At 40.6% G+C, this 12549-nt stretch overlaps 1 protein-coding gene across 2 annotated transcripts in view; it reads right to left on the bottom strand.

Annotated features, from left to right (window-relative positions):
- The window catches only part of mapkapk5 (MAPK activated protein kinase 5), a 61564-nt gene extending 49611 nt beyond the window's left edge, over window positions 1-11953 (bottom strand). Inside the window, exons 1-2 of one of the 2 annotated variants that reach the window (XM_072587964.1) lie at window positions 11864-11953; window positions 4757-4830 (exon numbers count right to left, since the gene is read on the bottom strand). In XM_072587964.1, the coding sequence (XP_072444065.1) occupies window positions 4757-4830; window positions 11864-11896 (107 nt within the window). In that variant the 5' untranslated portion in view covers window positions 11897-11953. Of the gene's footprint in view, window positions 1-4738; window positions 4833-11863 lie in introns of those variants that run through there. The other variant, XM_072587966.1, reaches the window with a different exon arrangement.
- Between the last annotated feature and the right edge of the window lie 596 nt (window positions 11954-12549).

Raw genomic sequence — 12549 nt, 5'->3', positions numbered from 1 at the left:
GGATGATCTTGCCGAGATGCTCATCGTTATTGATGACATGTTGAAGGCTGCGAGGAACATGGCATAGTATCTCCACTCCAGGGAAGCACTGGACAATGAAAGGTGCATCAACAAGGATACTACTACCACACGTGGGAACACCACTCCTCACATACACGGCAGACACTTATATGACTTGGTCAATGTTTTCTATCTCATATGCTGTAGGCAAGATTGTCCTGAAACATGATACATTGGTGAGACAATGCAGATGCCATGACAAAGAATGAAGACATCGCACAACAATTGACAGACAGGATGTTCCCTCCCAGCTGGGGGGCACTTCAGCGGTCAAGGACATTCAGCTTCTGATCTTCAGGTAAAGGTCGCCTTGGCGAGCGTTTGAGATCCACAACAACGCAGAATCACCAAGCTGAAACTGATAGTAAAGTTCCATACCCATGTCGTTGACTTTGTGTCACATCCATGTGACCCCACCACACTGTTCTGCATCCAAAATCTTCCTTACTGCCCTATTTTGATACCTTGATGTTTTATTATCTATCTTAATTAGTTTGTACAGTTTTGGTTGCTCAATATTTTGGTTAAACATTTGACATGCAACTCTAATACACATCATGTTATTCCAGTCAAATAAAAAAACTGAAGGAACTTTGGCTCCTGATTTACAGCACCAAGGCAGGGGTTGAGGGTGGGTGGGGTTATCAGGTCTGGCAGCATCTGTGAAGATAAATCAGACTTAACATTTCGGGTCCTGTGACCCTTTGTCTAGTTCTTCTTCACAGATGCTGTCGGACCTGCTGGAGTTTTCTGGCAGCGTCTGTTTTTGTTCCATGTTACTCCATCCTTTCATTTGTCTCCAGCACTGCCTTTTTAAAATTTTTTGTCATTATCTCTCTGCCTCATTTAATCAGATTATAGGTCATCCCTTCACTTGTTATTCAGCTGTTTACACTTGAATCACACCATCTAACACTTTTGGTCATCTGCAGAGAATTATTATTCAACACTCCACTCACATTATTTGTGTGATCTTATGATCTCTCAGTCCTTGATCTCTCTGCCCATAGATTCTGCATGCTTCTCTCTCACTTCAGCTGATGAAAGGGGTATGCTCTGAAAGCTTGTGATTTCAAACAAGCCTGTTGGACTATAACCTAGTGTCACGTGATTTCTGACTTTGCCCACCCCAGTCCAATACCAACATCTCCACATCATAGTTACCTTTAGGACAAGGCAGACAAGGCTCTGCATTATTCCCTCGGTCAACTCTTCCTTATAACTGATTTCTAGGAGCAATCTAATTAAACCTTGGCAAGTTGCTCCTTTTCTAGAGTTTTCCACTACAATCCTACATTGGTACAAATTCATATTGTATTGATGACGGAGCCATTATATTAATATAACTTCAGCTCAAAATGTTCAAGCTGGCTCAGAACATTTTGCAGATGACTGTAAATGTTCATTTACTAAGACATGCAACATTATTGGTTAGCCATTGAAAATTCAGTGAACCTCATTTCAGAGCTTGACTCCTGCACAAAATAATGAACTTCCAGATGACGGAGGAGGACGGAGAAAATAATTTAGTTTACTGAGCACAATTGTTAATCTTCTGAAAATTAATTATCACTTATTGGAGTGGTCAGATTTCAGAATTACGAGGTAACCTCCAAATAATTTGTGGGGTCTCATTTACGTAGAGGAGAGATAATGAGAAGTTGTCAGTTAGTTTAGAAAAGTATTATGCGGCGCGGAGTGGCACTAACAGTGCAATTTCAATTCCCATATCTGTCGAGGTCACCACAAAGGTCCCAGCTCAACCCTTGCCTGAGGTGTAATGGCTCTCAGGTAAACTCATCACCAGTTGTCTCTCTTTTGACAGCAAGTGAGCAGCCCGATGGCCCTCTGGAAATATGGCAATTTAATCCCCTGGTACAGCATCATTTAACATGTCAACTTTATTCACAATGCACTTGCTGTAGGTAATTAAAACAGGACTTGGCTCTGCAAAAAGTAAATTAAATTTAAATTCAGCAGGTTAAAATAGTGTCCAAATTACAAATGCTAACTAGAAAACCACATTTCAAAAGCAATAGCTTCGACACAAACTCAGGTATGAAGAACCACTATCTCTAGGGAACTAAGTTCATCTTATTGTTTTCTGTTCTACTCTTATGCCAAAAACCTCAAAGTATTCTTTTCTCCCTTCTAAAGTTCAGACAATTGAAAAGCAAGTGTGAAGCTGCCCTATCATTGATGGTTTCTCATCTCATTGGAATTCTACACTTGCAGGACTTAGCCAGCTAGGCTTGTGAAAACAAAACCTGGCAACCAAACAGAAATTAAATAGTTGCAGCTCCCTAAACAGCTAGCTTCAAACAGTAGCCACAAAAGAAAGTTTTCCCAGAGGTATAAACTGACATCTTTATTCTTTACGATTACCATAAACTGGGATTTTTCTTCCAAAATCTTAGCAGACTCATAGACACTTTTAAGTTCACCACTGCACTAATAATCAATAATTAAGACTAAGATTAAAATTTAACATTGGAAATACTATGATAATACAGTAGTTTTATTCCTCCCTCTCCTTTTCTCCACTTTCTTCTTCCTCTTGGTGTTGACTCTGCTGAGATGCAAAGCTACAGGGCTAACTGTCAAAAAAACACAAAAACAAACACACACACACCCAAGTTGCCAGCGTTAGAAACCAATGCTCAGTTTTTAATCTGAGCACTTTAATAATGCTTCTTTCCTAAAATAAGGCATATCAGGATGTAGGTAATACTGACAAAACCACATTTATTGCCCATCCTTGGTTTTCCTGAGGAAGTGATGATGGGTCTGTTCAGCCATTGCAATTATTATGGTATTATTTCCAAGATTATATTACTGAATATCTTCCCATCAGAAACATATTAAAAAGATTAATCCTAGGCAGCCTGGTTCAGCAACTATATGCGACTGCACATTAAAACTGATGCTCGAACTTAATTTAAAATCACAATAAGTAGTACAGGGAGTCAGTTACAAAACACACTGTCATGCAATTTTACACTAGATAATGAAAGATTAGGTAATGAATGTCTGGTTTCTCCTTCCTTCCAATTTAATCTCTCTTCAAAGTGTAGTACCTGCTGTGGAAGTACAGTTTTATGGGGGTGAAAACCCTCCAGTATCTTGCTGAACGGGCTACTGGTTAATAAATACTCATGAATAGTCATTCAGGCATGTGGCATTGCAGTCCAGTCCATTTGTACTCTTGCTGGAATTGCAGTTATTAGGAATGGAAAACCAAGCTTAAATTTTATCATATATCCAGGGTGCTGAACACAGTTGCAGACCCCTAACTGGCTGTTTGGTCAAGATCAGCTGATTCAGCATAGATCAGAAATCAAATGTTGGAGTGTCTGCTTTTCCACAAAACACAATTTGAATTGTTACTTCAGCCTCAAATTCAACCCACTACTTCCACTTGGTTGTACAGTTTTTCCACAATGTGATGAAGGTCATTCACATTAGTTCTGCATTGATGCAAATTATATATGATAAGCTTTTGCTAAAACAGTAACACATACTTAATCACTATTCAATTCCTATTGAGGCTCAAATTCTTATTTAAATTCATTTATCTTGACAGTCATGGCTGCTTGCTGCAGAACAAAACGTAACCATGAGTGAGCACAAAAGCATTAAATGACAGGGAGAAGTATATATCCATATAAGCTCCCAGTCTCAAATGAGTTTTATACACCAAATAGATAGCCAGTGAGTACTAATGCTGAAACTGCATATTTCAGGTCTAACCAAAAGAAAATCTTGGGAGGGCTGAATGAACTCAAATTGGGAAGGAACTAAACTAAAATACTAGCCATTACCAATGTTGGTTGCAGGCAACTCACAAAAGATCCTTCAACAAAGCCTCTAAATCCACAGCCCCAACTATCCACATCCCCAATAGGAGATGATGTCTGGGGAGAGTACTACCTGCAAGCGATCCTCCAAACCGCACATTATTCTGATCTGGACCTATCACCATTCCATCACGGTCACTGGGTGAAAATCCTGGAATTCTTTGTAACTATGGATTTTACTACCCACACACCAAACAAAATAGTGAACAGCAGTTCACCTAGGCAGCTCACTACCGCCTACAAGGGCAATTAGAGATGGGCAATACACTCTGGTCTGAAAATGAGAAAATGAAATGATCCCGCATAGAAAAATTGCTGTGCGTCAAAACCAATGAACTGGAGTTGGCACTAAAGAGAGGATCAGTGATCTGTAAGATCACACCTAGTCTTCTCCTCACATTCAGTATTCTCACTGGACTCAGTAGTAACAATGCCATAGGAAAGAAAAAGGAATAAGTTTTTAAAAGCTTTGATAAACTGCTGTTGAATAAATTGTCTAGGCATTATGTGAAAAGGTGTTAATTAAATGTAAATAGTTCTTTCTCAAGCTAGATACACAACTACCACAAGAGACAGACATGCATCATCAGCAAGACAAGATCTACACAAAACACCTCAGGGTGACTTCCACAGTCAAGGGGGAAAACCATGAAAATGTCAAACACTGTTCATTATCCTTTATCAACTCCAATTAGAAAATGCCTACACAATAAGTTGGTACAAACTTCACATATTCTGCTTTATTGAAAACTGTTATTATGTCAGGTTAACTTTGATGCAGTCAGCAGTCTCCAAAAGATGTGAACAATGAACAATTGTACCTGCATTGTTTCTCTTACCGTACAGGCCCGCTGATCCCAGCTCCCAGCTTCTGAGTCCAGTTAATTGCGTACTCATCTAATATAGAAGATTCCTGTAAAAAGGGAGAATAATAGCATCAATAGAGGATTTGTCCCTAGTCGCAAAGATTGGAAAGATTTGCCCAAATCAGCTTTAGTCTATAAAATACTCTGCACATGATTCAGTATTTTAAATGACCAAGTGCCACAGTATGCAGGTCACAATAAACTAGAGCATAAAAGCACTAAGTACAGGAGCAGAGCTAGGCCACTTGCCCCATTAGAGCTGAAAATGTGTTGCTGGAAAAACGCAGCAGGTCAGGCAGCATCCAAGGAACAGGAGAATCGACGTTTCGGGCATAGGCCCTTCTTCAGGATGCTGATCTCCAGCATCTGCAGTTCTCACTTTCTCCTCGAACATTTGCCCCATTAGGACTGCTCCATCAGTCGATATATTTTGCAACCCTATTCACCTGTCCTCTTCCTATAACCTATGTCTCTGTCTTAAATACACTCAGTGATTTGGCCTCTACAGCCTTCTGTGGCAACGAATTTCCTTTGGCTGAAGAAATTCCTCCTCATCTCAATTCTAAAGGGTCAGCCCTCAGGTCCTAGTCTCTTTCACTAGTAGAAATATCATTTCTACATCTATTCTATCCAGGCCTCTCAGTATTCTGTACATTTCAATAAGATCTACTCCCCCCATCCTTCTAAACTGGACTGAGTACAGACCCAGAGTTCTCAACCACTTCCCATTTTCTCTCTGACACTGCTTCTGGTGGAACGAAAATCTGATCTGCAAATGGTCTATCCCAATTTCTAAATCTTTATCTACTTAGGTCGTCTACTTTATCCATGCCTCTTATTTCCTTTCTATATCCTACACACACGACAAGCAACATCAATATCAGGCACAGCTTTTATCCCAGTTTTTATTTTATTCTTTTAATGCTTCTCCATCAGATCCTTTACTTTTTGACTGTCATTAATATTTCTTTACGAACTTCACCTCAAAGAATCACAAGGGAAATTAGAACTAATAAACTGGCATGCAACATTGCTGTTTTATATATATTATTATAGGAGAAGTTTTCAAAGATGTTAGCAGGACTTATACACTTAATGGTAAGGTCCTAGGGAGTGTTGCTGAACAAAGACACCTTGGAGTGCAGACTCATAGCTCCTTGAAAGTGGAGTCGCAGGTAGATAGGATAGTAAAGAAGGCGTTTGGTATGCTTTTCTTTATTGGTCAGAGTATCGAGTACAGGAGTTGGGAGGTCATGTTGAGGGTGTACAGGACATTGGTTAGGCCACTGTTGGAATATTGCATGCAATTCTGGTCTCCTTCCTATCGGAAAGATATTGTGAAACTTGAAAGGGTTCAGAAAAGATTTACAAGGATGTTGCCAGGGTTGGAGGATTTGAGCTATAGGGAGAGGCTGAACAGGCTGGGGCTGCTTTCCCTGGAGCGTCGAAGGCTGAGGGGTGACCTTATAGAGGTTTACAAAATTATGAGGGGCATGGATAGGATAAATAGACAAAGTCTTTTCCCTGGGGTCGGGGAGTCCAGAACTAGAGGGCATAGGTTTAGGGTGAGAGGAGAAAGATATAAAAGAGACCTAAGGGGCATCTTTTTCACACAGAGGGTGGTACGTGTATGGAATGAGCTGCCAGATGATATGGTGGAGGCTGGTACAATTGCAACATTTAAGAGGCATTTGGATGGGTATATGAATAGGAAGGGTTTGGAGGGATATGGGCCAGGTGCTGGCAGGAGGGACTAGATTGGGTTGGGATATCTGGTCAGCATGGATGAGTTGGACCGAAGGGTCTGTTTCCATGCTTTACATCTCTATGACTCTATGTTCTCCCACATGGAGCATTGAGACAAAAGGTAGAGTCAAGAGAGAGATGGAGGAGGGACAAGCTGTATGAACAACTGGTGCTGAATTTGTATTATGGGAGGAATGATGTAGTACCTTAAAGAATCTGAACCCACGAGTAGTCAAGCACTCTTTGGTACAGGAATATACAGTTTTGGAACATCTGGCACAATTGCAGTCTGAGATTTGAGTTGTATTAGCATGTTGGAGAGAACAGTGAATGACAACAGCCTGAGTGCATGGGGTAGTTCAGAAGCCTGGGGACATCTGAAGGAGTAGGAGTAGTAAAGGAATGGTATGGAAATTGTGCACACTTAGAACAGAACAGCTCAAAAGAATGAAGACATTAAGGTTTGTCAGCAGATGTGAAAAGAATGATTTACTTTAGAGAAGGAATGGGGTTGGAACCTGAACAGATAGAATAGCATGCATAAACATGATTAAGCTGGGGCCACTTGAGAGAGAAATCAGGATGGCTAGAATCAAATCAATGCAGGCCATTCATCTGAATCTAAAGTATAAACTCTCAAACAATTCAGAATACATTTCTTTTTCCTCTTTTCTGTATGTGCTTTAATCTCTCTTAGCGAGTTTTGAGAAGATTTGTCACTCAGATTGAGGTTCTGGATGTGTGTTTACTCGCTGAGCTGGAAATATAGCTTTCAGATGTTTCATCACCATACTTGGTAACATCTTCAGTGAGCCTCCGAATGAAGCACCAATGGTGTAGCCCGCTTTCTATTTATATGTTTGGGTTTCCTTGAGTTGGTGATGTTATTTCCTGTGGTGACATCATTTCCTATAGTGATGTCATTGCCTGTTCTTTCTCTCACTGGGTGGTAAATGGAATCCAGGTCAATGTGTTTGTTGATAGAGTTCCGGTTGGAATGCCACGCTTCTAGGAATTCTCGTGCATGTCTGTTTGGCTTGTCCTAAGATGGGTGTTTTGTCCCAGTCGAAGTGATATCCTTCCTCATCTATATATAAGGATAACTAGGGAGAGTGGTTCATGTCTTTTTGTGGCTAGCTGATGTTAATGTATCATGATAGTTTTCTGCCTGTTTGTCCAATGTAGTGTTTGTTGCAGTTCTTGCAAGGTATTTTTGTAAATGACATTAGTTTTGCTTGATGTCTGTATAGTGTCCTTCAAGTTCATTAGCTGCTGTTTTAGTGTGTTGGTGGGTTCACCATCCAAACCTTTAACACCATGACAGTCCCAGTCAATGTTTGGAAAATTAAAAATTCCTATTACAACCCTATTATTCTTACACATATCTGAGATCTCTTTACATATTTGCTTCTCAATTTCTCTAACTGGTGGGGGGCCTATAGTATAATCCCATCAAGGTGATCATCCCTTCCTTATTTCGAATTTCAACCTATATATTTTCACTGGACAATCCCTCAGAAATATCCTAAATTACAGTGGTAATGCTTTCTTTAATAAAAAACAAACACCACTCTCCATCCTCTTACCTCCCTTTCTATAGCATCAAAAACCCAGAACACTGAGCTGCCAGGCCTATCCTTCCCTCAGCCATGTTTGTATAATAGATATGACATGTTGTTGTGGTTCTGTTCGCCGAGCTGGGAATTTGTGTTGCAGATGTTTCGTCCCCTGTCTAGGTGACATCCTCAGTGCTTGGGAGCCTCCTGTGAAGCGGTTCTGTGATCTTTCCTCCGGCATTTGTAATAGTTTGACTACAAATAGGTTTGTAGAACAAACCTTGTTCTCTGACTTGCTCCTTTCTGAATCAGATTCATCCTCAACTGTCTTTATGTTTCCACTGCTACTTAGGAAACCCCTCATCGCCAATAATTTACAGGGTCCCAAAATAGAACTAGCAAATCTTCCCGCTAGGATATTGATCCCTTTCCAGTTCAGCTACAACCCATTCCTTTTGAACACGTCTTCATTAAAGGTCGTCGAGAGGTGGCTTGATATTGTCTTTTTGGAGATGGTCCTGGCTTGGTACCTTCAGAGCATAATCTTACCTACCACTTATCAGTCCAAAGCTAAGTGCTGACCATACTTCAAATAACTGAAGGCATTCTTAAAAGTGTACCTACCTATTAAATATAGTATATATTCCAGCCCTCCATCACATCAAATTCATTCCTCAGGTACACAACTGACAACCCTATTTGCCCATTAAAGTAAAGCTAATTGAAATGCTGAAACATTTCAATTGAGAAACAGAACAGAGATGATTCTCAATGAATTATTGTCCAGTTTTGCACGTACATTTTGAAAATTGTCCATTTTTGATTCTTGAATCAATTGCACAAAACTGAAAATTACAACTCAACCTATACTAAAGCTTCACTGAACTGTCAAATTCTCTGCCATTCAATAGTATCATGGCTGATCATCCAACTCAATACACTGTTCCTGTTTTCTTTCCATATCCTTTGATCCCTTTAGCTCTTAGAAACACATCTATTTCCTTCTTGAAAACGTTCAAAGATTTGGCTTCTGTACTTTCTGTAGTATAAATATTCCACAGGCTCACCAGTTCTCTCATCTCTACCATAAAAGGCCTACTTGTCATTCTTAAACTGTGATGCTCAGATCATAGAGAATAATATCCTTCCTGTATCTACCCTGCCTAATCCTATTAGAATTTTATACTTTTCTGTAAGATCACCTCTCATTCTTCTAAATGCCAGTGAATACAGTGCTAACTGATCCAGTCGCTCTTCATTTGTCAGTCCTGCCTTCCTAAGAATCAGTCTGGTAAAACTTCTTTGCACTCCGTCAATAGCCAGAACATACTCCCCCAGATAAGGAGACCACAACTGCACAATACTCCAGGTGTGATCTCACCAATGCCCTGTACAACTGCAGCAAGACAACCCCACTCCTGTACTTGAATGCATTTGTGTTCTTCACCACCTACTACACCTGCATGCTTACTTTCAGTGACTGGTGTACAAGGATACTCAGATCTCGCTGCACCTCTCCCTTTCCCAATCTAATTGCCATTCAGATAACTTGCTGGCCTATTTTTGCTGCCAAATGGATAACCTCACATTTATCAACATTACATCACACCTGCCAGGTTGTTCATGGATGTGAAGAGGAGAAGAATTTTAGAGCCAAAGTGTCGGTGGACTGGGGATCCGATGTGGTTCAGTAAGAACAGGAGTAATGGATGACTTGATGCAAAGATGTTGCAAACTGCAAGGTTTTGAATTAACAGGTTTGTTCATTGTAGAAGATGGCAGGCCAGATGGGAGAATACTAGAATAACTGCATTTGAAGCTGAAAACATGGATAAGGATTTCAGCAGCAAATAAGTTGAGACAGCAGGGTCAGACAATATTATAGAGGTTTCAGTAAGCGTTGATATTACAAAGTAGATGAGTGGTCAAAAGATCAAAATTGCAAATAACCTGTTTCAGCCCAAGACTACTCCCAGGAGGATTATGACAAAAAATGTGGACGAAACAGAGTTTGTGGCTACGTTTGGATTTCTAAATATTTTAATTGTAAAAGATTCAGTTGACCCATGATTCAATAGCTGACAGTAAAAAAAACCAGTAAATCCAGATTTTGCATAGACCAGCAAAATACAAAACCAACGCAAGATGTATGTGGCTACGCTAAGCATGTGTGAGAAAAAAGCAAACAGCTCAAACATTTTCTCACAGGGAACGGGTGCATCCGTGGGAATAACATCAGCAGGTAGTTTTCTCCTCTCAGTGTACTAACAAGTCTGAACCAGCCAGTTGTCATTGTGGATGTTGATGATGTGGGACAAGAGGAGACGCAATCAGAAAACAAAAACAAACAGATAATTTCACGCTCAGAAAATGTAAGCACATATCTACAAAGATTTTAAACTCTATATATCCTGTTGAACTGCAGTGAGTTTTCCACAATGCAATTTTCAACACCTTATTTCTCTTTTGTGCAAAACATTCCTGAATGGATGGCCCAATGCAGCTAGTTTGTGATCTACAGGACAATAAAACATTTCATATGTCATAAAATTTTATATAAGCATGATCACCTATCAAGACCACACCAATTTTTATTGGCTATTGACATGAACACTTTTGATCCCTTTTACAGCTTAATAATTGAAGTGGCAATCAGCTATTAACGAAATAGAATAATTGAACAGAATTCAACCCAAGGATACAGGCTCTAATATAGATTTTTATTTTTAAAAGCAGAGATAAACATAACAACCAAGCATTAAACACAAAGCCTGATATTCTACTCACAAGAAAATGAAAATCCTTTAGCACTTCATACTTTAAATATTAGTCCAACTGTTGGTTTAGTACTAGTATGTTACTACCATATGAAATAGATAATTGTATTGATCATTTACATTATGTATACGCTGACCACATCATTGCACTATATTACAATTTATTTGTGAAGGAAAATCATTTCCACCTCTCGTTACATATCTGGAGCAGACAGGCCACTCTCCACTAAGCATCCCAGTCAGGAGAGAGACATCCAGAACCATCGAGTGACAACAATACTGACAATTCATGAATCTTTCAAAACCCATTGATGCACAACTTTGGGTGCATAGAAAAATAAAGGTACATCCTGAAAAGTACATGAAAATTCTGAAGACTTTCAAATCCAGAGTCATCAGTTGGAGAGCTCACACAAAAATGCATTAATCTAAAAATAACTATTAACAGGGTTATATGTTTGACTTATTCAGTATGAGACAGATTTCAGTGAAAAAATGTGATCCATTTGCTTTAAACATGCTTTCAGGGAGTCTTCAGCTATGAGGCTTTCAAGGACATTCCTTTTTAAAGTGAAGTTCTGACATATTTCATTTCTTTAAATGCTCAATCTAAAACGAGCTTCCAAGCTGTTTCATTGTTCTGGTCATAAATCCTAACTGCATTTTTCCCAAAAAGTATCTGGCTCAAAGGGTCATATTTTTAAGTCTCCAAGTAACACATTTGAGGTCTATTGTGTACTTCTGTAAGTGTTGGATTTTTTTCCCCCCTGCGGTAGCTGACAGAGATAAATGCTGTCAATGCAGAAATTAAGAAACAGTCTGGATGTGAGCAACAGTCCTAATGACGCACACGTCCCACATGTAGCATTTAAAGCTCCATTTCCTGTAAGCTACTGAACCATTTTAAGGATGAATTGTTGTTGTTGAGGTGCCCCCACCCATTCGACAGTCAGACTTGGGACATCGGTACCACCATGTAGTAGAGACGGTCTCACTCTTACCTTAATCACCCTGTCCGCGCCGTCCTCAGACATCCTGCTTATCTGAAACCAGGAAGAAAGGGGCAGGGGAGGACTGAGGGGGGGGGGGGGGGGGGGGGTAGGAAAGGAAGAAAAACGCCCGGGTTCCCCAGGAGGCAGCAGCCGAACTGGTGAGCGGGGGGGGGGGGGCTGAAGATGAGAACAAGGCCCGGGCAGAGGGGAAAGGGGGAGGTGGTGGGGAAAGGGTAAGAATAACGTTCGCCCTTTAATCCAGCTTTAAAACAGACACAACTGATGGCTTCAGATCGAAGACCTCTCCATGCTCGACATGATGAAAAGCAGCCGTTGGTAACCTCACTCGCCGGCTACACGAAGCCCCGCGATCGACAGGCCACCATTTCTGGCACAGCTCGTTTTAACAAACAGCGCATGCGCCACATGACGTCATTCGGTGACGCCACAGCGTCCCACGGTTGCCGGGGCATTTATCAGGAGGGATGCCGGGATAGCTCCTGGAGGCTGGCGGGTCTTCCGGAATCTTAGAGAAGGCAACCAGTGCTAGAGATCACAGTGGGTCGGACACCGTCCGTGGAGAGAGACGTTTGGAGTTTATGATGTCGATGTACCTGTGTTGGACTGGGATGGGCAAAGTTAAGTATCGACTAGGAGAAAGCGCAGACTGCAGATGCTAGAGATCAGAGTCAAGA

Source organism: Chiloscyllium punctatum, chromosome 17 (genome assembly GCF_047496795.1).
Source record: "Chiloscyllium punctatum isolate Juve2018m chromosome 17, sChiPun1.3, whole genome shotgun sequence".
Lineage (NCBI taxonomy): Eukaryota > Metazoa > Chordata > Chondrichthyes > Orectolobiformes > Hemiscylliidae > Chiloscyllium > Chiloscyllium punctatum.
Note: the sequence above shows the minus strand (reverse complement) of the source record. Positions and strands in the feature narration are given on the sequence as shown.